This window comes from Cladophialophora yegresii (assembly GCF_000585515.1).
Source record: "Cladophialophora yegresii CBS 114405 chromosome Unknown aczIN-supercont1.2, whole genome shotgun sequence".
Classification (NCBI taxonomy): Eukaryota; Fungi; Ascomycota; class Eurotiomycetes; order Chaetothyriales; family Herpotrichiellaceae; genus Cladophialophora; species Cladophialophora yegresii.
In genome coordinates this window covers 3,044,600-3,072,424 of record NW_006913046.1, presented here as the reverse complement: position 1 = coordinate 3,072,424, position 27,825 = coordinate 3,044,600, and the positions used below count along the sequence as shown (strand labels likewise).

General features: G+C 53.2%; 11 protein-coding genes across 11 annotated transcripts; 4 read left to right on the top strand and 7 right to left on the bottom strand.

Annotated features, from left to right (window-relative positions):
* Positions 1–525: 525 nt before the first annotated feature.
* Positions 526–1,124, bottom strand: A1O7_03041 (ubiquitin-conjugating enzyme E2 35; the record flags this gene model as incomplete). Its single annotated transcript, XM_007757067.1, has 4 exons — positions 526–701; positions 749–880; positions 932–1,020; positions 1,072–1,124. 4 exons carry the CDS (start codon positions 1,122–1,124, stop codon positions 526–528), a joined length of 450 nt encoding a protein of 149 aa, XP_007755257.1.
* Positions 1,125–2,640: 1,516 nt separating this feature from the next.
* Positions 2,641–4,739, top strand: A1O7_03040 (uncharacterized protein; the record flags this gene model as incomplete). Its single annotated transcript, XM_007757066.1, has 4 exons — positions 2,641–3,215; positions 3,270–3,587; positions 3,651–3,793; positions 3,841–4,739. 4 exons carry the CDS (start codon positions 2,641–2,643, stop codon positions 4,737–4,739), a joined length of 1,935 nt encoding a protein of 644 aa, XP_007755256.1.
* A 1,363-nt stretch (positions 4,740–6,102) lies between these two features.
* A1O7_03039 (uncharacterized protein) lies at positions 6,103–8,082 on the top strand (the record flags this gene model as incomplete). Its single annotated transcript, XM_007757065.1, has 1 exon — positions 6,103–8,082. One exon carries the CDS (start codon positions 6,103–6,105, stop codon positions 8,080–8,082), a length of 1,980 nt encoding a protein of 659 aa, XP_007755255.1.
* Positions 8,083–9,555: 1,473 nt separating this feature from the next.
* On the top strand, positions 9,556–14,307 carry A1O7_03038 (uncharacterized protein; the record flags this gene model as incomplete). Its single annotated transcript, XM_007757064.1, has 1 exon — positions 9,556–14,307. One exon carries the CDS (start codon positions 9,556–9,558, stop codon positions 14,305–14,307), a length of 4,752 nt encoding a protein of 1,583 aa, XP_007755254.1.
* A 1,245-nt stretch (positions 14,308–15,552) lies between these two features.
* Positions 15,553–17,280, bottom strand: A1O7_03037 (uncharacterized protein; the record flags this gene model as incomplete). The annotated part of the gene is made up of 5 exons (XM_007757063.1): positions 15,553–16,311; positions 16,366–16,605; positions 16,721–16,888; positions 16,940–17,019; positions 17,073–17,280. 5 exons carry the CDS (start codon positions 17,278–17,280, stop codon positions 15,553–15,555), a joined length of 1,455 nt encoding a protein of 484 aa, XP_007755253.1.
* Positions 17,281–17,492: 212 nt separating this feature from the next.
* Positions 17,493–18,643, bottom strand: A1O7_03036 (uncharacterized protein; the record flags this gene model as incomplete). Its single annotated transcript, XM_007757062.1, has 2 exons — positions 17,493–18,376; positions 18,424–18,643. The coding sequence occupies 2 exons, from the start codon at positions 18,641–18,643 to the stop codon at positions 17,493–17,495; spliced, it is 1,104 nt and encodes a 367-aa protein (XP_007755252.1).
* A 601-nt stretch (positions 18,644–19,244) lies between these two features.
* Positions 19,245–20,561, bottom strand: A1O7_03035 (GDP-mannose transporter 1; the record flags this gene model as incomplete). Its single annotated transcript, XM_007757061.1, has 4 exons — positions 19,245–19,681; positions 19,733–20,116; positions 20,164–20,251; positions 20,310–20,561. The coding sequence occupies 4 exons, from the start codon at positions 20,559–20,561 to the stop codon at positions 19,245–19,247; spliced, it is 1,161 nt and encodes a 386-aa protein (XP_007755251.1).
* A 1,153-nt stretch (positions 20,562–21,714) lies between these two features.
* Positions 21,715–22,404, bottom strand: A1O7_03034 (uncharacterized protein; the record flags this gene model as incomplete). Its single annotated transcript, XM_007757060.1, has 1 exon — positions 21,715–22,404. The coding sequence occupies one exon, from the start codon at positions 22,402–22,404 to the stop codon at positions 21,715–21,717; it is 690 nt and encodes a 229-aa protein (XP_007755250.1).
* Positions 22,405–22,746: 342 nt separating this feature from the next.
* On the top strand, positions 22,747–23,439 carry A1O7_03033 (large subunit ribosomal protein L23Ae; the record flags this gene model as incomplete). Its single annotated transcript, XM_007757059.1, has 3 exons — positions 22,747–22,774; positions 22,905–22,999; positions 23,059–23,439. 3 exons carry the CDS (start codon positions 22,747–22,749, stop codon positions 23,437–23,439), a joined length of 504 nt encoding a protein of 167 aa, XP_007755249.1.
* A 495-nt stretch (positions 23,440–23,934) lies between these two features.
* On the bottom strand, positions 23,935–24,287 carry A1O7_03032 (uncharacterized protein; the record flags this gene model as incomplete). The annotated part of the gene is made up of 2 exons (XM_007757058.1): positions 23,935–24,104; positions 24,170–24,287. The coding sequence occupies 2 exons, from the start codon at positions 24,285–24,287 to the stop codon at positions 23,935–23,937; spliced, it is 288 nt and encodes a 95-aa protein (XP_007755248.1).
* An 815-nt stretch (positions 24,288–25,102) lies between these two features.
* A1O7_03031 (uncharacterized protein) lies at positions 25,103–26,707 on the bottom strand (the record flags this gene model as incomplete). The annotated part of the gene is made up of 7 exons (XM_007757057.1): positions 25,103–25,137; positions 25,202–25,329; positions 25,379–25,942; positions 26,004–26,317; positions 26,369–26,484; positions 26,542–26,568; positions 26,629–26,707. 7 exons carry the CDS (start codon positions 26,705–26,707, stop codon positions 25,103–25,105), a joined length of 1,263 nt encoding a protein of 420 aa, XP_007755247.1.
* Positions 26,708–27,825: the final 1,118 nt, after the last annotated feature.

Here is a 27,825-nt window from a genome sequence, read left to right as displayed (position 1 = left end):
CTCCAACGACTGATCCCCTCCATGGAGGACGCTATTATTGTGGTGGTTGTTGAGGGGGAGGAAAGACAGCATGTTTCGGGCGTCGTCGACAATGACAGAAGTACTCCTCTTGGCGACGCCCAGCCCACCGACGGGGAGATCATGGACCAATGGCGCGCCCCGATGCCCTGGGGTGCAGTTGAGGTATGATGTCGCCCTGCTGGGCGTCGGCCATGTCACGACTGCCACACAAGTATCGATGGGTGACCCATGTCGCCAATGAGGACGAAGTGACAACGGCGACTGAAGATACACTGGGGTCAAAGCAGAGACTGACATTGATTGGAAATGGCAGACAACGGGTGGCAATGGACAGAATCGAAGCGAAGTGCAGAATGCATACTCATCTCTGCTGAATTCATCATGGTGGCTCATGACTGTGGTCTGCGCCTCATCAGGTCATGTTCGCATCTCCAGCTACAACACTTTCGAAACATTCGCTCCCAGCAACGTCGCGCCCGGTATAACGTGGAGGGTTAAAAATGATCAGGCCGTAGCATGTGTTCTCGTCCATTCTCTCGCTGTTTGAATGGCGGCCTCTTGGTCCTCCTTCCACCGCTGAGCCACATCATTCGCCAACGGATCATCCGGATTTGGAGCGCCTAGTAAAGCCTGTATTGAGAGAAGAATGGTCCTAATCTGTAGCGCTGGCGACCAGTTGCCTGAAAAAGAGATCAGTGCTATTCTTCCGAACGGTATTAGCACCCACTCTTCAAGACGTCCAAGCAGATACGACCCAATTTGTCGATGTTAGGGTGGTATATCTTGGTGAGAAATCTGATCTTGGGCGGGGTCATGGGATAGTCGTCTGGTAAGAATAACTCGAGCTTGAAGATACCTCCTGCGAAGAATCAGCCATAGCCCCCACGGCTCTGCTGCCTTCTCGACATACCCTCATACGGTGATTGAGAAGGGCCATGAATGCTGACATCAAAGTACCGGAGATTGTCTTCGTGAGGTACGGCGCTGATTCCTGGAACACTAGACAACTCAGAGCACATCCTGCGGCTCACGGTTTGTGCAAAGACTTACGGCTCGGCCATTAGTCTCTCGGTCTCTTTGATGATCCGCTTCGGCAGCGCCATTGCGAACGCGAGGGTTGTCTTGTGCCGCCGGGTGCGAAGGCGCTAATGGAAGAGCAATGCGACCTTGTCTCGCTCTCAGGATAGTTGAAGACTGTCGAAATCCTGGCGCAGGGTGGGCACGAGAGGCTGAGGAGGTGGAAGTCGAGATTCTTTTAGTGGTAGTGAGGCGCAGTCTTAACTTTCGTGGAGGAGCGATTACTCTGGTGAAGACGAGTGGGCTTCAGAAGTGCAGATGGATTCGTCAAGGTCGATAACAGTAAGCAAGGGCGTGGTTGCCTTCGTTGGGCTGTTTCTATGGAGTATGTCCCAGATGAATCTCCAATCTGAAGTGATGTTCAGATGCGTCAAACTGCGCCTGGCCATACTGCCTCGACTGCGTCACTCACTCGCAGGGTCCTCGTGAAGCGCTGCTTCACCGTAATTCTAACCGCACTTTCTAAGCTTTGCGCCGTCGCTTCCAGCACACTTTGACTAATTATTACCTATGTACTCCGTACTCCGCAGCTCTCTGCTCTTGCCCATTGAGTGAGCGTCTGATATAGCGCTGTCCAACCTGGCAGATGCGCGACAAGATCCTTGTGCTATTGTCCGTACCAAGTTCAATGGTTTAAGCTGCGCTGCACGGCTTCTGACAATACTATATGAGAGCGCCCTCAAAATACTTCATTTTGGCGCAGTTTGACTTCAATGTCGGGCTGAGCACACTCAGGAAACTACCTTGTACTGACCTCGTCCTCTAACATGCACACACAAGACATGAGCGCATTATAACTGCTATATAAGCCATTTCCTTGCTCGTGATCCTGTTCTGTAGCTGGTGTCTGCATTAACGGCACTTTGATTTCAAGGCGGATAAGATCTATTGTACATTGTTCACAGGCGGGTTCAAGCAGAGCTCAGCATGGGTGCTCGAGTTCTGACATTGCGTCGTAATCGCTCTCCCGCCTTCGCTCCTAGCTACAATATATGCTGTGTAGTGTGCGCTTCGGATCTTCATCAGCACAACAAGCAGTATTGGGTACGGCGACGCCTCGGTGCCAACATACTGTACTTCAAGCACGACTAGTCCCGCTCGGGACTTTCTAACGTAGGTTGTCCCGCATTTTAGCGTCCCGCACACCGGCACGGCATCTCCAGATCTCTTGGGTTCACACCAACCTCGTTCCCAGTACAGAGTATTCCCCGACGTTAGCAATGTCAGGCCATCGTCCCACTTCTGGAACTCCGAAAGACCAGACAATGGCGTCGATGTTGTACCTTCAACCAGCCGTGCTCTATTCCCTCCTGGGACACACGCGTGTCTCGTTGAAAGATTCGGACAAAGGCTGCAACACCATCATTCATCAGCCTTTCGGACCACTGTTCAGGCTAACCAGCGATTCCAGAGTTTATATTCGCCGCTAGTCGCCCAGATGTTCATTTTGCCGATCTCTTAAACTGGTTGTCGACATCTCTCAGCTCGAGCTTGCCGTTCCACGAAATTGAGTCCACAGCCACCTCAACAGCAGACGAGGATATGGAGACTACAGATGTCATCATTTGTGGTTGTGGTCCAACCGGCGCCCTGCTGAGTGGTCTGTTGGGTCGTTCGTCGGTCAGTAATGTGGTGCTGGAGAAGGAGAAGGAAGTGGTTACAGATCCACGTGGTATTGCCCTCGATGAGGACGGCATACGACTGCTCCAGGAGCTAGGGCTCTATTCCAAGGTCCACACCGAGATCGCTCAACACATTGGGTGGACCTACTTTACATCCGGGAAAGATGGACTCATGACCAGGCCGTTTCTGGGCATGAATCTGGGCACTGCGGAAGGGGGGACTGGCCATGTGGGTGCGATTGCGCACAAACAACCTCTGATGGAGAAACACCTCCGCCTGGTAGCTAGTAGCTGCCCAAGCTCTCACCTCAGGCTCGGCTCAACAATTGTCGTCATTGAAGAGGACGAGGACTGGGTCTATGCAAAATACATTGACGTGAACGGCACGGAATGCAAGATTCGTGGGAAATTTCTTGTGGGCGCAGACGGGAAGACGGGTTATACGCGCAAACATTATCTGGAACCCAAAGGAGTCTTGCTGCAAACTCTTTCTGGGTATGCTGAGATTCGCCGTTGCACCAAGCAGGTCCAGGACTGACAGACTTCCAGGTATGAATACCAAGAGACATGGGTGGCGATGAATTGGCATATGGACCTGCCAACGCCAGAGACGCACCCAGACTTTCCGCTGTGGAAACTCAACTATACGCCCCAACAAGTCTACGATACCTTCTTTCCTCCGGACTTCCGCTTTATTGGCAATCCCGACCGCCCCTCAGTCTGTGGTACTTTCGGTCCGCGAAGTGAGAGGCTGTGGAGGTTTGAGTTCGTCGTGGATAAAGGAGAAGACCCCCAGCAAGTATCTACGTGGGAGCAGGCCTCTAAAATCGTTCTCCCATATCTGACACATCCGGGCTCAAAATACAGGTATGCTAGTCCACTTGGTTCGTATGCTTTCAAAGTGAGTCCCGCTCATAGGCAACTACGCAGGTTGAAAGACGCTGTCCAATATCCCACCGACTGCATCCACGTTCTGCGGTCGAGACCCTTCAGCTTTGCTGCCCGAAGCTGCAATAGGTGGGCAGTCGGAAGGATATTACTTTGTGGCGATGCGGCACATGTCATGCCCCCTTGTATGTATCTGCACATTCCCGAGTTCAGACGTTGCTGACGGGAGGAGTTGGTGGTCAGGGGATAGCCTCGGGATTCAGAGATGCCTCCGGCATTGCGTGGAGACTCGCTCTCGCTTGTCGCCCTAATTTCGACGGAAGCTACAAAGACCTTTTCCATGGCTGGTTCCTGGAAAGAAAGCAGCAGCTGGACCGTTCTCTGGCCTCGACCGTGGTCAATGGGAATCTAACCACGGCTCGAAACCCCGTCAAAATCTTACTCAGGGATTGGATCCTTTGGTTGATGCAACTCGTCCCGACCTGGAGGCACCGCCTTGAATTGGGGCCTCGCTCGGATGGCATGGGAAAATACAGATACACCAGTGGGATGGCATTTCTGCCTGACATGACGGGCGGCAGGTGCTTACCCCAAGTCTACTGTCGCTCGGTCCATCATTCCACCAAAGACGAACTCCCAACTGTGCAATTCACAGACGACGTTTTGCTGAATGGCCCCAGAGCCAATGCACTTCTTCGACTTTTGATTGTGGTTGACGATATAAAAGAGGTGGAGAAGGGCTGGAAGAAATTGAAAGAGCTAGACCTTGACAAGATCTCCAATGGTGAGGTTCGGGGAAGTACGGCCTTGTTTCTGGTCCATGATCCAACCCTTGGGATCCAACCAGAAGATTATCTGTCGGACCTTCCCCCAGCGAGCATATACAGGATAGCGACAGCAGACGAGTTCGCCGCCTCGGACCTATGCAAAAATCGTCCTTACCCGACGGGGTATGACATGTATCGAATCAAGAAAGACATGAGGGGGAGGAAATACATCTTGATGCGTCCGGATCGATTCGTCTATGCAGCTTGCAACACCACTACGGAGCTCCTCGCGGCTTGCGAGCGCATTCCAACGACACTCTTAGGGTCATGCCAAACAACGAAACGGCCAAATAGCAAGCTCTAGTCCTTCAGACTTCGCATTTCAAGGCACTTCTTAGCGAAGCCGAAACGCGGCTATGGAGCTCTAACCAACCCTTTCTCGACATGCCGCCTCTATCGGTCTCCCGATTTAGGTGGTGTACCTCATGGAACGAGAGGAGACACCATATACGTTGTTTATCTGCCTGTTATCCTATCATCATCATTAAGGTAGGCAGGACTCTGGCAACCCATGCCAAACTACAAGCAATTCCAGGTTTTTCACGATCGGGGACGGTAGAGGACGGTAGAGGACGGTCTCACAGCCAAAGCGCCCAAGCCAGCAGAATCGTGCCACCTAATCGAATCGTTAGCCGACACTGGCCTTTTGTTACCTCCGAAGCCGAGGCCCGGCACCATATGGCGGGGCCCAGATCCTACATACCTGAGAGCGATGAGGCGGGGAGATGTGGAGGTCCAGCCTCGTTGCGGGACCGATGTTTCCCCTCTAGCCAAGCAAATGGGGTGGTAACCTGCATCTTCCAAGGATGGAAAGCTTCGCCGCCTTTGTCAAGACCTCCGCAATTCTACTTGAGCCTCCCTCCTTCAGCACGCCACGATGCTCATCACCTTCGTACCGAATCTTCACGCATCTCAGTACGCCCTAAGCCGTGTGAGCCCATTCAATGCTCAATGGACTCTTCTGCCTGTCAGATGAAGAAGAGTGACTCACTACCCAAGCGAGATTGATTCTTATGGGTCCCGAATCCACGCCAATACGGGCCAGTGTCGACATGGACTCTGAACAGAGCCTCTCGACTCGGAAAGGAGCGCACGAGCAGGGGCCTACTCCCCTTGGACCAGGAAAGAAGAAATGTCCCTATTGCCCAAGCGAGTTTCAGAAAGCGGACCATTTCCATCGCCATATCCGCTCACATACCAAAGAAAAGCCGTTCCGCTGTCACACCTGTCGCAAATCCTTTCCTCGTCAGTACGTGCAGGCGTTTTCTCTGGCATGAGGGAGAACTAACCATAGAAGTGACACGCTTCTTCGGCATTCAAGAATCCACAAACAAGGTTCCGATGCCGCTCCTACATCTGAAAAGGCACCTTCGGATGGGCGAGCAGGAAGGAAACCCCAGGACCAGTCCCCGCCTACCAGCCTCGCTGCAGATCCTATCACTACAAGCATTACTGGCATGCTGACCAACGAGCAACTAACGCCTGCGTCATATCCCACAACTGCCTCGATGGCACAGGGGCAACTGGATGATGGACGAGGCCCCAGTAGCGCCGCAATACAAACCTTCTCCCAGGGTATTCCGCAGTATCCGATTTCCGCTTCGAATGAGACGCGGTCTGAAACGTACTGCAGACAGGTTCTCGATCGATGGCAAACTGCACCGAACATGCTCCCATCGCCTCCCGTAGTGGAATATGACGTCCGGTCTGGTGCGCGAGAGGACTGCTTATCAGTCGATAACCCGCTGGAAGCTCTTGCCTGCACGGATCCGCCTGCCTACAGCTCCACGCACTGGCTCCTGGAAGATGACTTCGATTTCACCGTCTTCGAGCACCTGGGCTTCAGCAATGCACTTGAATCACAGCCCGTCTGCCATGACAACGTCTCGGGGCCACCTTTTGGCCAGGCACCCGAGAAACCGGAACAACAGCCGGCTGTCTCTGATCTTAGACGTCTCTGGTATGTTCAAACTGCTGACGTTGACCCTGAAGCGAGTTCTGGCGCTGTCACTCCTGCAACCAAGGCCACCGCATCTCTAGAGGATATTGACGAAGCATACCGCGATAAACTGGCGAGAACATTGCGTCCTCCTATACGTGATGAACCCCTACCTTCGATTGAGTTTTTGAATCTTTGCATCCACCTTTTCTTCACCAGGTTCAATGTCGCTTTACCACTCATCCATGGCCCTACTTTTCGTCCGCAAAACAGCAACGCCTTATTGGTCCTCTCGATATGCTCGGCCGGATGTCTGTCATTGGGATCCGAGATGGCTTCGAAGATTGGCTCCATGCTTTTTGAACGAGTAAACAAGACCATCTTAGTTGCACCTTGGGAGAGAGCTCTTCCCCGAAGTAATGACCACACGTGGAACATTGCTAAGGCGGCCATGATCGGTCAGACTTATGCACTTACTTCTGCGGATACTGCACATCGCACTACGGCTGCTGCATATCACGGATCGATGATTTCTCTCGCTCGGCACCACAAGCTGTTCAGCCGTGCACCTCCCTTTCGCCTCGCTGATGACCTTTCCGCCGAACTACTTGACAAGGCATGGAGATCATGGGTGAAGCAGGAGGAGTTGAGAAGAGTCGCTGTGTTACTATACATACACGACGCCGAAATTGCGGCACTATTTCACCACGAACCCACCTTTCGTCACAATGCCGGCTTTATTCCCGCAGTGTGTTCGCAAGAGCTGTTCTCGGCTCCCACAGCAGCCATCTGGGCATCGTTGTTTCGGGCTGAGGCGCGCGCAGCACAGTTCCACAGTGGACATTGCAAGACTGGAATTCTAGACCAAGCGGGCACTGCAGATGTTGGAGCCCGCACCCAGTCGATTGGCACAGTGCGGACAGGCTTGAGTAACCAGAGTATGTTCAATGTTTACAACTCGCTCTGCGGTATTGCAGCATCAATCTGCGAGTGCTGGCATTTGGATCTCCTTTCTTCCACCATGGTCAATAAGTTCGAGTCGGACCTCCTCACCTGGTATGCGTCTTCTCCTAAAGCTTTCAAAGCGTCCAACGACCACGGCAAACAGACAGAAAGCCCCTTCAGCTTGCTCCCGCTCTGGCACTACACCTTTATCGCCTTGAGCACCAATCTTGATCTTTTGGAGCTAGCGGTCGGTCGGGAAGGGACGGATATTGCCTCGTCAACAAGTGAATATGTACGGTCTTGGATCGCATCATCCGATTCCAAAAGGTGCCTACTCCATGCGCTATTTCTACAAAATCTGATGGTGTCCACGAACATCGGTGCTCTTGTCGCCCTTCACACGCCCAGAATTCTATTTTCGGCCGCTCTTTGTTGGTACTGCTACATGCTATACCGGCCAGACAGCTCTCCACAGTCGGCGCGCAGCTTCCCAGACCTGGTACTTGAACCATTGAACTCACTTCCAGAAATCCAACTCCTGCGGGAGAGCCGCAGCTCGAGATCGGCCAACGTCTACCCGGTTCCCAACATCTTTGATCAGACTCTCTCCACCCTGCCGCAACTCCTAGGGGCCAATTCGGCTGGAATGCAAGCCAGCACCCTCTGTGTTATTGAGAGCATGCTTCGACGACTGGGCATGGCTGGCATCTCCCTTCGTTTCGCCGACATCATACAAGCTTTCATATTTGGGGATGTTGATTAGACAAGTCTGCACTAATAAGCGGATCGACAGACTTTACATGCACCAACCACCAGTACCGTAACCGGGATTGGAACCGACAGCACGCTCATGTCGAGGCGAGTACCACCAACTCGTGTTGCGATATGCACCACGCCTGCCTCTGCAGGGAATAAGCCCACCTTGCGAAGTCGAACGCCTAACCCTACCGGCCCTGACAATGCAAGCGGGACTCGGAAAGCTTTCTCCGTGACCGAGCCGACACTGGCTTCGTGATCCCTACAGCCCAGCCAGAGTTTGGGCACGAAACGGACATCACAGAGGCGTGTCGTCCGCCAACTCCGAACATGTAGGTCCTTCGGGCGTCTTCAGGCTGCTCGGGAGCCATATATCTGCGAGGTAGTACAGGGCCAGCTCTGTGATGGCGCACATATATCTTGTGCGCTATGATGGTCTGCAGTCAGAATGGTCCCGAAAACTCTGCATGAGGTCGACCATCTTGTACTTGTGGCACCTTTCTCTGGAGATAGATACGGGCCATCTATCCTCGGACGGATATTGCTGGAGGTGGCTCGATTCGGACCATCCATGGGGGACGCAGGACCCAGTCACTGCACTTGGTAACAGGTATCGCAGCTGCGTCGGAAATGGTGGTAGTTTCGCCCATCCAGCGGTCAGGTCCGACGTGCTGAATCACTGCTGAATGGTTGCCATGAAAAATAGACCATCCCAATGCCTCCTCCCTGCTGGATAGAAATCAGCATCAAGCGAGTCTACCACCTGCTTATGCCCCACCCAGTACTCATAGTGGAAACAGCTGTATCACAGTTTGGACCAAGTGCTACTTCGTTGGAAGGCGTTGGAAGGTATTGGAGGGCGTTGGACAGCCTTGACCTTCATAGCCAGTGAGTGCTAATCTAATGCCACCGGCGGTGCCTGATTTCATCAGTCTAGATTGTTCCACCTATCGATGGTACAATATTGGTAGGCTGTACCCATAGACCTATACCTCGTCGATACCCCTATCGCTTCTCTGACAGGGGCTTCTCTTATATAGAGATTATGTTTGGAGTGTTTAATCATTCGGAACATAATTAACATATCGTTGTGTGAGAAAGCCCACGTGACTATCACGTGAGAAACTGCTGCCTGATGCGTAGTTCGGTCTTGACTCGGGCGTCGCGCTTTCTCGAGTCTGATGCACCTTGGACTCATATAATCGGACACCTATCCACCTGTGCGCGTGAACTCTACATCTGCGATCTCTACACTACGCTCCGTGCGATTTTTGCTCTGATGCCAGGTTGTGACGAGGCAGATCCTCAGCAGCGCGTCCTAGGGGAAGCAGGTAAATGACATGGTCATGCATGTCCAGCATGCCATTCTGTGCTCTGAAGAACAACACCAATAATCCGTTCCAACGTGGCCAGTTGATGGTCATCAGTGATGCAGTCAGCTGCAAAAGCCGGCACCTCAAAGACCTGATCAGCTCTTAGCATGGGGTCGCGAGGACCGGCTTCGGCCTTTGAGAGCAAAACCTTCGGCCAAGATGCATCCTTTCGACTTGAGCAGCCCGTCGGCTCCATGTCAATATCCCCGAGCGGACGCGACGTGGCCTTGGCCTCTAAAGAAGGGCTTCATATCATCGATCTGGACTCGCCCTATTCTCCTCCGCGTTACCTGCCACACCGAACGCCCTGGGAGGTGGCTGATGTGCAGTGGTCTCCTTTTTCGGCGCGAGACTATTGGGTGGTCAGTACATCAAATCAGAAGGCACTGGTATGGAATCTGGACGCTCGTTCGTGGCAGGATCCGATTGAATTTGTGCTGCACGGCCACACTCGAGCAATCACCGACATCAACTTCTCTGCTCACAATCCCGACGTCCTGGCCACTTGCGCCGTGGACAGTTTTGTGCACTGCTGGGATCTGAGAGCACCATTGCGGCCGATCAATTCCTTCTCGGATTGGTTTGCTGGCGCTACCCAAGTGAAATGGAATCGGCAGGATGAACACGTCGTTGCAAGTTCGCACGACAAGTTTCTCCACATCTGGGATGATAGAAATGGTGCGTATCCTGTTCGGACAGTCGAAGCTCACGGCACCAAGATTTATGGAATCGACTGGAACCGACATCATCGCAACAAAATTGTCACGTGCTCGCTGGACAAGACCATCAAATTCTGGAACTTTGAAGGCCAAGAGAGCACTCTTGAGCGCGAAATTGACACGCCATTTCCCGTCTGGCGGGCTCGCCACACTCCTTTCGGATGGGGTCTCCTCGTCATGCCACAGCGCGGTAACAGCGACTTACACCTCTACGATAGGCGTGCCGTCAACGGAGTCCTTGAGAGTGGCCACGTTCGCCCAGTTGCAACGTTCAAGGGCCACGATGGTCAGGTCAAGGAGTTCCTATGGCGTGCCCGAGGAAGTGTTGTCGATGCCATCGATCAGCGAGACTTCCAGTTGGTGTCTTGGGGCACGGATCGAGAGCTGAAGCTTCATGCCATTGAGCCCGAGATGTATGCAGACATTGGCTATGAAAAGGGCGTCTCTAGAGTCCAGCGGCTGAATTTCACCCGCAAAGGCGCCATTTACAAAAGCTTCCGTGATGTCCCAGGGGACGCGGATTCGCCGATGGAGGATGCACCTCGAAGCGACATGATCTCCCGTCCTGGCTATTCCACGCATTTTCGGCCTCGAAGCAGTACTAGTGTTGGCATGAACAAAATCCCTGTTTCCCAATTCCGCGGCTGGGTGCAAGGCGGCCGTCATGGCCAAAGATCGGGCATGCATGGCAAGGGAAACAGTCGGCAGACTGCCGACCCTATTGCGTGGCTGAAGAATGTGAAGATCTCATCATGGGATCCCGACACGTTGGCGGAAGAGATAAGGCACGTTGGGGAGAAATTCAAACGTGTAGAGTTCGAGTTGGTCGATATCTCTCATCGCAAAGCGGTCATGTCTCTGGAAGCTCCCTGGGGCGACGACCAAGGCCAAGTCTTTTTGAGGGTCGAGATGAGGTTCCCTAAGCTGTACCCGCGAAGCGCAAATGCCGTCCTGACCCTGCAGAAGTCGGCTTTCCTCGACGAGGCCAAATATAGACTGATCACTACTGAGCTACACACAATTGCAGAAACTTACGCCTCCCGGAAGCGGGGCTGCCTTGAAGCCATTTTGCGGTATCTGCTGCGAGAGCAGAGTCTCGAGCAGATTGTTGGCTGGGTGCTTGGAGAATCGCTGGTCGACTCCAAGATCTTCGAGACAGGCGCGGTGCCCGAGGACGATGAAAGCACCGACAGTGATGACGATGAGCTCGAGGGTGTACGGGAAGGCCTCGATGCATCGGCCAATGTTCTTGTGCCAATTGCCAAAGGATGTGGTGCTCTGTGGTCTGAGACAGGAAAACTGGTCTGCTTCTTCCCGGCCAAAGGCAACGAGCCTGCCTCGTTTCTAAGCACGCTCGGCGTCAGGGATCTTGAAGATTCGCAGTCAAGCAGATTATTCGAAGGCTTTGGCCGTCTCCATACAAGCTCGCCCGCCCGCAAGACTACGGCTGGTACCAAAACAGCCGACGACGATTCGGATTCGGAGACCTCAGAGTCATCGTGGAACTCGTCTAGCACCTCTTCTTCATCCTTTGAGACCGAGCAGAACGAGCGTGGTGTCTCATCATACCGAGTCGGGGCGTCTGGTCACCAACATCGCTCACGTTCACCCGACCGGTCCAACCACTCTACGACTGGTGGTGGCGCGAAACTGAACGAAGTGCCACCTCGCAAGAGTGCCGTCTCCATCCGCACGTTCGATGATCTGATTCCCTCCAAACGCGAGCTTGCCGTGGAGTATCGTATCTTCGGCAATGGTCAAGAGGTGTGCAAGCATAATGCTGCAGTCGCCCAAGACGCCTCTCTGGAGGACCTTGCATCCGTGTGGACGCTTCTGGGGCTCGTGCTTGACGACGCAGTGCCACTTGAGGTCGTCCCTGAGCTGAGCCATACTACTGTCCAGGATATAACAGTCATTGCAAGAGCAGTGGCAAGGAAACACAAGCGTAATCGCATAATAGCTGGGCTGTCACGTCGAGAAGCAATGGGCAGAATGCGATGGGGCAACCATCCCCTCGGTGCACATTACTTGCTCCCAGCCATATTCGACCACTTTGAGCGGCTTGGAGACATACAAATGCTCGCGATGCTAGCCTGTGTCATGGCCTCCACGCTCAACGACGGTCTTATCACCGGAGAGACCCTTCATAAGCAAGGGCTGCATGCGCCGTATAGTGAACGACTAGTCCAGGTTGACTACTTCCCTTCAGGAGATGTGGCCAGATCTGTTCTCCGAAATCTCACGGATCCAGAGGGATATGTCCTGGTCGACAACCAATCAGTTCCTCCCAGTCCTGGCCTGCAACCTCCAGGTAGCGGTGACAGTCAGCGGAGGCCTTACCTTGGCGTCATTCGGCAAGGAAGTCAGTTCTCGACTCGAGCACCTAGTTTCGTGGCGGATGATTCGAGCGATCAAGATCCCCCTCGCTCTGCGAGTGTCTCGATGTCTACATCTCCTGAAGGGAATAGACCAAGCAACAAGTCGCTCTCCGGCATCACATATTCCACGGCAAAGGCGAGTCTGTCCGCGCTGACGCAGTCATACTCCAATTCTCCTCCTAATCAGAGCACGTCTTCCAACTTTGCATCAAGTCTGAAGAAGTACAGTCCGTCTGGGTCATTGACTCCGGCCTGGGTGCCATCTGCATTATTCGCGGGACAACATGCAAGCCGAACTTCACGGACTTCTTTCCAGACCGGCGACGGTGGCGCACAAGATAGTCGCGAGCCAGCCAACCGCTCGTCCATATCCTCATCGACCTTTCCAAGTTCGCGCAGGAGCCACATGTTTCAAACCTCGACCCAACCACGGAGCGTCAGATCAACTGCTGAGACGGATGTGTCGGAACAGACGCAGCGGAAGAAGTCTCCAAGACGCAAGCGACTGAGGACGCGACTTCTCAATCAGGATCAGTTTGATTTCGATGGCTATCCATCCACTCCACTTCTGGGTCCGCTGCTTGCGTGGAAGTGCAAGATGTATCGCGCAAGCTATGCTCAGCTTCTCGACGTCTGGCAATTGCCCGTTCAGCGGGCTGAAATGCTCAAGTTTGACGGAGTTGTCACTGAAGATACAATCGCGCCGTCACGACACCGCGGCTCGGCTGTTCAGCAACAGTCGTCTGGTTTGGGCCGGCCTCGACGGAAGACGCTGACATCAGCATCTCGGGCGACAAGTCCTGGTTTGGCTATAAGGCAGTGTTGTTGCAGTTGCGGCGAACCAGTGGCTCCGATTGAAAAGAACAGAGTCCCAATCGGATGGAACTGCGTTACTTCATCTTGCATAGCGTGTAATCCAGCGATAGGCACAGTCGTCAACAAAGTGCCCAAACGCGGAGCGTGCGCCATTTGCAACACTTCCATCAAGGGGCTTGCGGTGCCATGCCTACAGTGCGGGCACATGACATGCTACGACTGTGCTCAAGGCTGGTTCGGCGCTGACCGGGTGAAAGACAACCACAAGCCCCATTCCCGACGTTCGTCAGATAAGTCTGAACTCTTTCCGATTGAGGACGAAGAAGGCATCTCCGCGGCCTTTGAACCCACAGATCTCGACGCCCAGACCACCTGCCCGACCGGCTGCGGCTGCTCCTGCGCAACCCTCACCACCGTCCAAGTCCCTTACCCGTCCACAACGACGCCAGATCTCAGCAGCAGCGACGTGAATGCTGAGCACGAGTATCTCGCCCCACCTCGGCTGGCCCACCAATCAAGCCGCAGCAGTGGCGGAAGTTCCACGCTGCCACGGTCATCTAGCCTTATCATCCCCGGCCCATCCTCCGAAGGCAGCGCGGACTCTGCCCTAGCGGCGATTCTAGCCCTCACACAATCTCACCAGCGGTCGAAATCCGTACATCTGGGCGGGGCAGGAGCGGGAGCGGGAGCCGGACCAAGGAGTCGAGGCGCCAGTTCCGTCGCCGCAGAATCGCAGACCCAGAGTCCCAATCCGTCACATGAACACGGCGGAGGCGGTAACCGGGCAGCAGCAGCGGCCGCCGCCGCAACAACAGTGGACGAGGAGACGAGTCTCAACCCCTTTGCGGGCAGCAAGATCGCGACGTTGGGCAGGGGTATCGGCGCGGGCTTGAGTCGCGGGTTGACTTCCAAGGCCAGCGACGCGACGATCCGCAAGGTCAAGTAGAATGGGACCTTGATGGCGTTGTTTCATGGAAAGGCCGCTCGTGAGTGAAGGAAGCACCGGCGCCGCGTTCGCCAGGGATGTTTCGAAGGAAAGGAGATAGGTGATCGGTGATTGCTCTACGTATTTGCTAGCGGATGGTGGACGGATGGAATGAGGGCGCTGATTCCGAGTCTTGTACAAAACTTGTACCAACACGGGGCTGTGCAGAAGGGACGATAACCCTTGCGACAAGTCTGGGGCTGGGGGAATGTACTGTAGTGTAATTACTCCGTACTCAGTTGGAGGATCCAGGTCTGCTGTACGGAGTAGAGAGTCGGTGCTCCGTGTAGAGCGCAGGGTCGACCATGCCGCGATGGTCAATGTACATCACGTACATCACGTTGTACTGTATGCCTAAGTCTAATACCATCAGGCGGTAGGGAAGAAAGGATGAAATCCTTCGTTCCTTCACGAAGAACATTAACGACTACATGCCTAGGTACGTGTCAACATCAAACGTCACAATCATTAGGGCGATTCTTTTCCGTGCGATCCTTTAAAGGCATGGCTTCAGCTGTAAGAGAGAACTACGTTGCTTGCACGCATGTATGTGCCTCCCATGATACACAGGGATGGAAAACGTCCAATTGCATTACCGTTCGCGCCTGCGCAGCCAGCCGCCTAAACTTAACCCTTACTGCATATACTTGTCCTCTTTAGCATGTTCATGAAGAGAGACAATGATGCTGCTTGAAAAGTCAAACTGGATGTGATGGAGAGATCTCCGCTCCAGACGGAGGACAGATTGTGTATCCACATCTATCACTCACAACAAAATTACAGCATCACTCTGCAGATCGTCCGTCCGTCAGCCCTGAGCAGGGGTGAGTCCAGTCTTGCTGTGAACATGGACATGCATGATTTGCTCAGACGAAAGATGAGGTGGAATCGCCACAACTACGCGCGGTCAAGTCAGCAGCTCTCAAAGCACACAAATCTCGAAATGTTATTACGGGATCAGGTCCCTATTGACCGATCAGCTTTGCTCAAGTTCTGCCCTTTTGTAATACTTTGCCTGTCCAACCCGAGAGTTGGGCCATCTTGCACTTTTTGGCCATACAAACCACAAGCCTGCGTGAAGAAAATATTGCTAGTCCATGTTCAAATCAACGACGCGGAGGAGAGATGCTTTTCTGCTGTTCGCTTCTTTGGCGGACTCGAAAAGCTCGATCTGACAATGTCAGCTGTTCGCGACACCAGTCATGGTCATAAACCTGGAGGGGGCGGCACTGATGCGTAGCTACCAGAAGGAGGTGGCGGAGGTGGTGCACCGCTGCTTTCTGCTGGCGGAGGAGGAGGGGCATTTGCATCACCGCCTGGAGGTGGAGGGGGAGACTGCTGTTGAGCTGCGGCCTGTTGCTGGTAGTAGTTGTAGTAAGCAACGTAGTTCTGATAGCCGCCATAAGCAGCGTAAGGATCACCTCCTGGCTGGCTCGCATAGTATTGTGCGTATTGAGCTTGTTGCGCCGCAAGATCTGTCGGGGAGGCTGCGCCGGGAGCAGGAGTGGTCGGAGTTGCAGCATATGGAGAATTGTAACTGTTGCTCTGATGCGAATAGCTGTTCTCGCGATGGCGATCTCTCCCATAGCCACCGCCGTAGGAACCACGGTTGGCATCAGCTCCGTAGCCGTCGGTGTATGACTCCATCCTCGTTGGCGGCGGGTTTGCTTTGAAGTGCTCAAAGTTCAGGCGGACGTTAGCAAGCAAATCTTCACACAACTCCTTGGCCTTCTGAACCATAGGCGGTTGAGGCCCAGCAACATGAAGGTACATGGGCTCGTCCGACTCCTGACCCGTACTATGTTCCATAAAACCCGACCCACGGCCTTTGATCTGAACCCTGCACCCGGTTTCTTGCTGGATGTGCTTGACATATGCGCCACCTTGACCGACTACTTGGGCACGTAGGTTGAAGCCAGGGATGTTTTCCATGTCGATGGGGATCCGTTCCTCGGGCCATTTCCTCTACCATAAATGTGAGCGACGGGGTGTGATGCATTGCAAACGGGTTGTACTTACTCTACCGAACTCGTCTCGTTCAAATTGCTCCGGCTCCCGCCGTCGAAAACGTCGCTCGTCCACCAGATTGGGCAGATCCTGTTGCATGAGCTCCTCAATCTTCGCAATGGCTTTCTCAAGGCCGGCCTTGGATGTGCTGGTTACATGAAGATACAACGGGGGGTTCGTCGCAGTGGCCATGGCCTTGTCCGGATAATATGAGCCGCGAGTGGTGACGTCGGCACCAGTCTCTTCTTTAATCTAAAAACACCAAGAACGCGTCAGTAAGAGGAACTAAGAATCTCGAACTGGTCCGCATCGCTGGCAGGGCCGGCATAGCACCGACGTGTCTCGCCCTAGGAAGGCGTGTATATACCATTTTCTGCGTCGAGCCCTTTGTCAACGTGTAACGGTTCCGCAGGTCATTGACTTCGATATCCTTGATATAGTCACCGTCGGCAACGTAGATATCTCCATCGAGCTTCGCTGTGCCTTGGGTGGAAGAAGGGGTAGCGGAGTTGGGGGGAGGCGTGGCTGTGGATGACTGTGCAGACACTGTAAGCGCAAGCTCGGTTTCAGATACGATGGAATTTACCGAGCGGACTGGAGGGACATCGACATGTTGGATGCCCTTGCGAGCTTGCAATCCAGCATTGATTTTGGCGGCCGCCGCAGCTGGAGCAAGTTAGGTATGGATCAATGACCAAAAGAAGCAAATCATAACATACCGGCAGCGGCGGCCGGGTCAAGAGGAGTGCTGCGCCGCTCGCTAGCTGTAGGACTTCTACTGTCTCTCCCGAGTGGACTGCGACTTCTGCGTGACTCGGGCTGGCGGGAGGAAGGAGATCGGGACCTTCTGTCAAAGCGAGACGCTTTGCGCGGCTCAGGTGCGGTCTGATCGAAGCGTGACCGCTTACGAGGCGCTTCTTCCGACATGGTGGGATGTCCCGCAGGCGATCAAGAGGTCAGAAAACCTGTCTCATGTAGTGACGCGATGCAAGGACTTTCGTACTGTGGTAACTGAAGAAAAAGTCAACGAAAGCTGAATGGACGATGGAATTTGTGGAGAAAGCCGGAATTTGGGCTTTAGATGCGGGTCGACGGGGTGTCTTGGCACGCTAGACTCAACACAGCTTGGGCTTCTACGGTCAGTCACTGTCGTCGTTTTCGACATTTCGCTTCCTTTTCTTCGTCAGCGCACGACTTGCGGGTGCGTCTTTATCTTCCAGCACGTAGCATCTGGCATCACGCTCTTCGCCCCTCCAGGCGCCTTTCCGTCTGCCTTCATCGCTTCTGTCCTTCCCCGTGGTGATTTCCCCAGCAGTCCTCGCGTGCCGATACCCTGCATACACAGACCAGGGAAACTTGAAGCTCTCCACTACCTTCAAGCCACAGTGACGGGCTAGGTCGCGGATATTCCAGAGTGTATATGGCTCGCCCTCAAACAGGGTGACGAGTATCTGGCCATTTACAGCCCCCGGATCCCGATGCCCTGCATCGTCGGGCATTTGTTCATTGTCGCCATCAGCTTCCCCGACAACTGGATGCACTCGTGCTGGACGATTAGGAGAGCTGAGCAATGGTTTTGCGGCTTTGAAGAATCCAACGAGTAGTTCTTGGTTGTACCTGACTTGCCTGTTCACGTCTGTACTGAGGCCGCCGACGTGTGGGAAGTTGAAGACAGTCTTCGTAAAGGGGGTGTTCGCCCGTAGAGCCTTCTTGTGTGCGGAAGAAAGCTTGACAGCATCGATTCCGTAGAGTACAGTCACAGCCGGAGTTCTTGGTGGCTGTTCTTGATCGAAGCCCGCGTCTTCAATAGGTGAACCCGACGGCGAAGGTGACAGCCCTTTCCACTCGGCCTCGTCGCCATTCAAGCTCTTTCCACTGGCGTCCACTGCTGCTTCAAGCTGCGCTACGGTCTTTTGGGCGTTGGGATATTTGTTCTCGAGTACATCCTTGGTATCATAGCACGTAGCTGTGATCTGCCTAGCCTTCTGGAGTTGTTTTAGTGCTAAAGAGAACGAGAAATCCCCTATCTCTCGTAAGCAGATACCTCATCCACAGGGCGGGTTTACTGACCTTCGCCAACAAGTAGCACGTTGTCATATGCGGTAAAGGGTACCTTCGGCCGTCTGTGCAGTTGTCCATTTGGACTTGGTTGCTGAGCAGTTCTCGTGCTCGCCTGTGGCCCGGGTTGTTGATGTTGGCTGTGCTGCCTTCGGATCACCTTGGACTTGTTTGTTGCTGGATTATCGTGATGATTGCTGTGCTTTCGGCCATTGCGCTTGACCTTGCCCATCTATTCTGGTCAAACGCACGTGTCTCCCGCTAGAGCGTCAAGGCAGCCAGTCTCGCCGCCGATGTACTCGTCAGCCTCGCGTCCATGAAAAACGGAAAATTTACGAAGTACGGAGGATCGGTCAGACGTGATGGTGTAATGGTTTCGCTATTGCTGAATTGATGCATATAATTAGCGAGAACCTCGCTGCTATTTTGAGCGCTATGCCCGTGTTCTGGATGCGGTGCGTTTCAGAGCCCCAGCCAACCGACCATTTTGTTTTCTCACCTGGCACCCAAGATTGTGTTGCCGTTCATTTCAACCAGCAGCTTCCCTCCACACAGGTAAATCTCGTCATCGTCATCTTCACTGGTCATCGGCTACTACAAGTACAGTGATCCCGAGCAAGGCGTAGTCTAAAAATTCTAGTTGGAGCGAATACAAGAATGATCCTAGGCGTGTCCGTGAAAGCAGGTCCTCTGACTGCTGCTCATTGCCTTAACATCGCTTTCCCAACGCACTAAACCCATCCTGCCGAACGCCTCGCAATGCAATCAAGTAAAAGTCTTTCGTCCATGAAGCCGAGAGAAGAGGCGAAAGATCCGAGAAGAAAGTTCTTGGCTCATCCCTTCAGGCTGTCCCTGTTGCTCTGGCTGCTAGCGCTCATGGTGCTGGACGTGGGAAGGATTGTTTTCGGTTTCGAGGATTCTCGAACTTTGGCCAGCGCGTAGACGATACCACTGACGAATCCAACGAAAATAGCTGAAACACTCGGGAGCGTGACTGGGGCATCGAAGAAGATCAGGCCAGACACTGCAATAGGCAGTTTATTCAGGGCACCGACCATGGAGTAAGTGGTCGAGGATGTGGCTCGGACGCACCAGGCTGAGGTATACGAGATGAAGATTGAGGATAAGCCGGTGAAGATCATGGCGCCGATAATTGCGTTTCTCGCGTCGATGGGGAAGTTCTTTGCAATGTTGACGGCCGACCAGTCTTCGACGACCAAGGAGGAAACCAGCAGGATGGGGATGGTCAGGAGATTGTTGTAGAACATTGCTAAACAAGGAATCAGCTTTCTGCTTCTCGACGTAGATCTTGTTCACTCACTGTCAAAGTCCTTGAAGTTGGTAAGCTTGATCCGCTTGCGCATTCCGAGCACGTATGCGGCAGTAGACAGGCAGTTGACAAGCATCCAGATATATCCTGAGTTCAGCGTCGCCAACTGTGCCGTAGTGGCGGAACCGGCAGAACTGTGTGATTCCAAGGCATGCTTAATGTCCGCCCAGGCCGCAATGACAGAGCTGAGAACCATCAAGCCAAAGGAGAAGAGCGCCATGGACGACACGGAACCGCCGAACCATAGAACTTCACCGTAAGCGATGAGGATTATGGTCAAGTTCTTGAAAATAGTGTACACAGGAATCGACAGATATCGTAGGGCTTTTGTGCTGGTGTAGATCATCCCGATCAATAGGAGAGAGATGGGAAACCCTGGCCTCTGTTAGCTGGTGTACCGACCCGCTGTCCCCTCCTCGTACATTTCTTTGCCTCGTCTGTCTTGAAATCGCGGTAGGTGATAATGCCGGCGGTTTTGCAGGATTGGATAGCAACGACACACACGATTGACTGTGGCACGAGAGGTCAGCTAGTATCGAGAAACAGGCGCGAATCTGTCTCGACGTACTTGGACTGCCAAAAGGAAAAAGTTCAAGTTGTAATCGGGAAATGAGAGAATGTATTTGTTGGCGACGGTCATTAAAATCGATGAAGCGCAGTAGGAGACAACGGGCAGGACGGGGTTGTTCTGCCAATTTGGTGAAGGCGGATTATATCTCGGAATTGATGGCTGAGGAGCGTGATGAAAGGTCCTGCCCTGCTTCTCGCCGAGTTCCATATCATTCCCTTCAAGGAATCTCTTCTTCTCCTCTTCAGCCATCTCTGGGAGTCGTGATTCGGCGCTGATGGGACTATCGACCAACGAGCACAAATGCCTGCGGAGGAGTCGGAACGAACGTGCAGGTTGCAGATGAGAGCGTGCAACACTCTGTGAGAAGTCGTAGAAGTAGAAATAGCCCTAAAGTACGGAGTAAAAGAGCAGCTGGAAACGAAAATGCCAGGGTGTCGGAGGTGGATGGCAAGTTGCGGGTGGACGTTGAGATTTAATTAATCGCGCCGCCTGGAAAGGGGACAGAAAAGGAGACTGTGACGCGCAACGTGAAAGTTTCGCTGCTCCGAAGTGGCTGCATTTTCCTCATGGTGGCTGACGTGCGTCAATCAGGACCCCGATGCGACGCCGATGGGCTAACGCTAGGGGCTTAATTAATGCCTGCAGGCATGCCTGAACGAGCCGCAGCTCAGCTAAGCCTGCTCGTTACTCTACCACTAGCAACCCGCCATATAATTTCCGATATCTTAGCACTTTCCCCTTTCTTATTATCTGAGATGTACGGAGTACTTTGTATATGGCTATTTCGCATCGCTATGCTTCACCGTGATTTCCGGACTGCCATGGTCGCGGCTTTTCGGTAAAGTGGCTGATTGTCGGTACGATTGAGTATCCTATAGCCAGACCAGGAGCGAACCTTTGCAGGCTTTTGACTGCGATGTCGTGTTTAGAGCAAAGGGACCCACCAACTAAGGTCCACCTGCATAGACGAGCGGAGCCGAATGTACCTCCAACTCTCGTGGAAGGCAGCGTAGACCAGTATCAATTGTACTGCTGCCTCCAGACTGAACAACGAACGCTTCCGTGGTGGGTAAGGCATCACTAACCCTCGCCATGGTGTAGATCCATGGCATCGTACTCCCTAAGCAGCCGAGGTATCCCTGAGCATTCATCTTCAGGGACGAGATTGATGGCTGCTAGATCCATGAAGAGCCAAGATGTTCGCTGTTCCAGGCGGAAACTTCGTCGGAGTACCCATGGATCAGACGAATTGTCCAGCTCGTGAAGCAAATTGACCCCTTGATAATTTTGCTGTTGAGAGTAGAGCCTGGCAAGCGGTTGACACAACTTCAGCTACTCGGATCTGGCCTGGACGCTTCACACAGCCCTCGAAACACGGACGACCGTCGGGAGGTAAGGTACTTCAGTCCCAATCGTCGTCTTCGTCTTCAACCGGTACTTTGCGATCACGGATGCCTCGTCGACCAGCTTTACGTCGATCGGGCGCACCATCGTCTTCATCGCTTTCGTCGTCGTCGTGCCTCAACAGAAGTCTCTTTCCCACAACGGTCCAGTCGACTATTGCCTCCTCAAGAGCTCTGGTGACTTCCACACTGCCTTCTTTACCATCCCAGCACAAACCTTCGAAACCGGTGATTCTTCCCTTGACGACACCCTTGACGAAGCCGATGACGCATGGTAGTACTCTCACTCCCAGCTTCTCAACCACAAAGGGTGCGTGGTTGACATTGATTTTCGCAAAGGCCACGTCTCCTTCAGCGTACTCTGCATGCCTTTGGGCAATGGTTTTACAGTGGGAGTCCATAGTGCTGCATCTTGCAAAATCCGGGTGGAAGAAGTGGACGACTGCTCGCTCATGCTCAGTTGTGAAACTGAGCGCCTCATCGTCGCTCGACAGAGTAACATAAGCCTGGCTGGCCGTGTTGACTACAGTAGTGGTGGCAGCACTATTGAACTCTTGCATGCGCTGAGCACGATATGAAGTATCGTCTTCTTCCTCGAGAGATGCTAAGATTGCGTCGGCGTCCTCGTCTTCGGCATTGGTTCGCGCTTCCGTATTGCCATGTTCACTCTTGCCGTTGTCCAGCCCCATGCTGGCTTGCAAGCGACAATGGTAAGAACGCAACAACTTCAGAAGGCGACTGTCATCACCTCGGGAGCAACGAGTCGTTGTTTACATGAAGAGAAAGGTAGATGTCTCCTACCATTCTACCAAGTCTCTACGGAGAACACAGTACCGTGTAAATTGCTTTTGAGACAACCGACACTGCGCCTGAGGGTGAAAATGTGTCACCGGACGAGGCTTGGCAAAACCAAATCTTGGCGTTGTGGAGCCCACATTCGTCGCTCTGCCGAACTGCGATTTTCGTTCGAGGTTGACAACTTTTCCGACGACAACCTCAAAGCCAGTGCTCTCAATCGCAAGACCGCAGGGATGGCACCACCAACGCAGAAGCCGAAAGGTACGACAATGATTTCCTCTACACAGATAAGAATGGGGAAAGAGCAACCCGTGCGGCTCTAGAATCGCACTTCTAGACTCACAGGCGGACACTGATTTCGTTTGCCCGAGTGGTTACTCTTATTGAACAGGCGCTGACATTATCGTTACTCGTACAGCCGACGGCTCGAAACCAAAGAAGCCGAGTGCCAAAGCCAACCAGGCCGCAAAAGCCACCCTCAGAGGCGTAGGTGTCCGAAGTCGAAAACTCACCGCAGCACCAGTCCTTCTGACTGTGACAAATAGGTCCACACCCAGAAGGCGCGCAAAATCCGCACATCAACCACATTCCACAGACCCAAGACTCTCGTCCTTTCCCGGTCACCAAAGTACCCCCGCAAGTCAATCCCTCATGAGACCAGACTCGACCACCACAAGGTGCTCATCCACCCGCTGAACACCGAGAGTGCGATGAAGAAGATCGAGGAGCACAACACGCTGGTTTTCATTGTGGACGTCAAGGCCAACAAGCCCCAGATCAAGGCCGCACTGAAGAAGCTTTACGATGTGGACACCGTCAAGATCAACACTTTGATCAGACCGGATGGCACGAAGAAGGCCTTTGCGAGGTTAACGACGGATGTGGATGCGCTGGACATTGCGGCTACGAAGCTGTCGATCGTGTAGAGGGGGTGGGTGACAGATGGTTGATGTTGAGTGAGGAACGGCTGGCGGAGAGCGTCTTGTCACGCCCAACATTGGGCATCAAAAACACGCTCAAAAAATCCAAGAATGCGACTCAGGCACGAAGGATTCAATCTCGACATACACAGTAGATGAGTCGAGCAGGCAGCTACGCTTGAGATCTCAGGTTCCGCGCATGAAGGAGGGAAATTCCCATCAAAGAGTCTTGCGAGACGAGGTTTCCCACGCCAATGGATCTGTGATGTTCATACAATTGAGCAAAGAGTCAGATCCTGACAAGATTGCCTGCCTTCTCTTCCCAATGCAGCCTGCCTTCTATTTGAATAAACAATGCCAGCCCAGGGGTTCCTATGCAGGTATCCTGAAGACATTCCCAGTGACGCGTGTTATTCCCAACTTTTGTACATTTATCTGCGCACTTTGGTCTGTGGAAACAGACTCAACCGCTGATGCCGCTGAGCATGGTCACCTCCCAGGTCACTGCTGCTGCCTCAATGCCTCCAAATGCTTCAAAATGACCAGGTTCGAATCAAATAGGCGATTCACACAGTTCGTCATGCAACCCTCCTCCTTTCCCGCCAGTTTCCCAGAGGATATCGAGCCCGTGATGCATTTCTTGAAGCACATTTCCGTCAATTCGTGGATTTCTGCAGCGCGGAACAAGAAGAAAGTTAGCACACAGATTCTGATGTGACGCAAAGGCCATCCATACGTTTCTGGACCTGCGCTTTTTGTGTTTCACCCTGCAGGAAGATTTGGAGTTCGCGCTTTTCGCGGTCGGAGAGGCGGTTGATGTCCTCAGGGTTGATGTTGATTTCGCCGTCGTCCATGATGCTAGATTTGTGCAATACGGCGGATAGGCTGGATGATTGCAAACTTGGAGGTGTGTTGATACGTTCTTGCTGATATGTTCTTACAATGAGCTCCAGGCGTGCGCAGTAGGGACGACTTTCACTTCTGGCTGAGCGCATGGCCTTTGTCGGGAGTCGGAACCAGCCGCCGCCGCCGCCAAGATGAATGACTCTCTGTGACCCAAAAGCGGCATCGCAAATTGACTTCTTTTGTCATGACTTCATCGAGCCGCCTCAAGGTGCCCGGGACAGATAACCTGCTCAGAGGTAATTGACTGGTGAAATACAGTCGGGTGACAGTGCCTCGACAAACTCGTGAGGACTCAAATCGCCCGATGGAGGGAGGATCATTGTTCTTGACCGTCGTAATGTGCCTCGCCGTGGCATACTCGTACAAATGTCTTCACATATTCAGTCAGACCAGACCAACTTCCAAGGTCAGGCACCATCTGAACTACGATTACTGTAGCATTGCAATTGCCTGTCGATCCACCTAGGGCTGGCAGAGCGCGTGGCTACCCGATGAAAGTGTACAGAGCACAGGCCCCAAGAGGAGACAGCTCTTCGCTCCTATGCCAAAACAGGGAGTCATCGAGTCCGCACGGACTACCACATCTTACACTCGCCCAGCACGGCATACACCGCCCTACTCCACGGACATATCACCTGCGCCAACGCCTGCAATTTCCAGCCTTCCCACCGTAGGGCTCTGCCAATCTGCTCTGCAGAAGTACACTACCGAAGATTCTGACGGAATTGAGGCTCCAAGCCGACCTCCGGGACATCTGGGTCGCTCATGCAAACGCTCCGACTATAGCCATGCCGGCGGCTTTTGAGGAAAAGGGTCAGCCTCAGACAATAACCACAAGGAAATGGGTCTTCGAATGACTTACCTCCAAGCAGAACGTAGATAAATGCCATTATCTTGTCCTTCTTCGTCAGGGTCAACTGAGCTTCTTCGGAAAGGAAGTCCTCCGCCAGCAGATCGACTGTCGCTGCATATATCAGGAGGCCCGAGGAACTTTGCACCGATCAGCAATTTGAATCCAGGGCGAGATAAATATTCTCACAAGGCATTGAAAGCGCCCACTAGAATCAACGCAAAAGCGCTGGAAGGATCGTACGAGTTGCGGGTCAACAGTCCAATGGCCTGTCCGATGGGGCAGGTGAGTCCGAATGCAACAACCAGAAGCCAAGGCCGGACAGCCTTGTTCGGATAAGGCACCGCGGCGATGCGAGATCCGAGTCCCAGGCCCTCGAAGAATTGATGGAACAGGATCGCGATGAGAAGGACGACGAAGCCATCACTTGTAATCGAGATGGTCATGCCTACGAAGATCGAATGGAAGAGAATACCACCTTCAAGAAGAGTAATGTTCAAGTTCATGCGTTTGAGGGTCAGCTCGTCGGCGAGTGATTCCGTATCTGACAAGACGATCGACGAACGGTCGTCAAAAGATGATGTCTCAGTAAAGACGGGTGCAGCTCGAGGAGTAACCGCCACGATCATGGCCTTGAGCTCCTCTCGCTGTCGGACATATTGGGCGTAGAAGACCTGGAACCACGTAGGCATCTCGGCGAGGTTGTTGTATTGTTCTATTTCCTCACGGGACGCCGGCGTTACTTCGTAGGTACTGTATAGAGATGTGTTAGCCCCATTGTGCTTTAGTCTGCATAGTGACTGCGTTAACATACTGGGTGTAGGCGTGAGGCTTTTCGTAGTCCGGATATACAACGTGCTCCCCAGTTCGAGCGGCCGTCCCATACGACGGAAGGGTCTGGTGACCACGGGTTCCTGGTCGAGCCCCTTGATCGGCCAGAGCCGCGGTACCGTGACCCGTCGGTCCGCCGTGAGAGTGGCCACCAACCTTGGCTTTGAGGTACATCTCGACGGTGAATAGAGCAAAGAGCGCGGCCATCATGATGACCCCAGGCATGGCCGGGTATTCTTCGGTCAGGAGAGGAGGCAGACATGGGTCCGTCAGGGAAGAGAAGGCGGTAGGAATAAGCTGTATCTCAAGATCAGTTCAGGATCGTGTAGGGGAAAGCAAAGAACATACATGGACGAATGCTGTGGCAACCAAGACACCTGTGCCAAAATGCTTGCAGAAGAAGAGAATGCCAGGTGCAATCCTCATCCATGGCATCCTCTTTCCAGCCACCGGGAAGCCAGCTCCTGTCCTCGATGTTAGTCTCAGATATGGTGATTAAATCATGGGGACAAATTGGGTACCTCCGATGCTGAAAGCAAAGACCATAACTGTTCTCCGGACGTTAGTTTCTTGCATCGCCAACATGTGATCATCCAAATTCGACTTACAGACAGCAGCAACATGAAGTGGCAGGTCGTAGTCATCCTGGCTGATGCCACCTCCGCCGCACTGTGGTCGTTCTGACATATTGACAAATGGGCACCAGGCCTCTGAAGATATAAAGGGGGAAGAGCGAAAAGAAGAGCAAAGGCCAGCCTTGCAGGAGAACAGAACAGTGAACGCGATAGAGCTACCAGAGCCTGAAGGAGGGAAATTCTTCCAATCCAAATGCGCGGAACTCAAGCTTTTCTATTGCCATCCAAGAGCGCCAAGCAGCATCACATCTGTCCAGCCTTCTCCACGGTCGAAACCTAGACAGCAGTGTCTGGGGCCTAGATTGTCTCGGAGCATCAGGAGCTTACAATGATCAACACAGGCAAAAACGAACGAGGCTCTCTGCGGACGGCGGAATGGATATAGTATTACTGGACACCTCCAGCTCGATGCATAGCTTGTTTGGAATACAAACCTCTCTGTCTGTACTGAGCTGTAAGTCAAGAAGTAGCAAATTCAATGTGAAGTTCTGCCGCGCACGGTGCTGCCAGTACCATATCTTGAAGGCAGCAGTAAAGCGACTGGACAATGGTATACTTGCCGGGAGGATGCGGTGTCCACCCGGTCGACAACCCTCAATACCTCGTAGTGATTTCTGAAACCTCTCAAGTACCAGCAGTCTCTCCCTCAACTGGGCAACCATGTTCCTTCCCTGCCTTTACTCATCATCAAGGCGCGGAATCCAAGCTGTGACAAGTCGACAGCTCTCGGAGGACCTTCTTGGTTATCGTCCAGCCTCACTCATTCCAAAGCAGTATCGTCAGCTGAGTGGGTCATCCATTCCCGAGCAAGCGGCGCTAGCTAACGATCCAGGATTCGATATTGGTGCTGACTGATTTGTCAATTAAAATGCATCTGGATCTCGGAGCCGGTGCATCCTTCTTGGCGAGCGGATCAGGGCAAGGCTTGGGTTCAGCCTGCTGCGATAGGATTGGCCCCATGGTACTCCATACTGACGCTAACGGCTTTTTGCGTCTCGCTTTCTGAAGGTGAAGGTGAAGCTGTTCCCGCTTCGTCGATTCCCATATTCAACATGTCCGACCTCCTCTTTGCCGCCCGCAAGTCGGACAAGCTACGCGCTCGGTACGGGTAGAGGGCCCTCTTTGATGCCCCCTCCTACTTGCTTCCCCGGATCCGCACTGTGGCGTTTG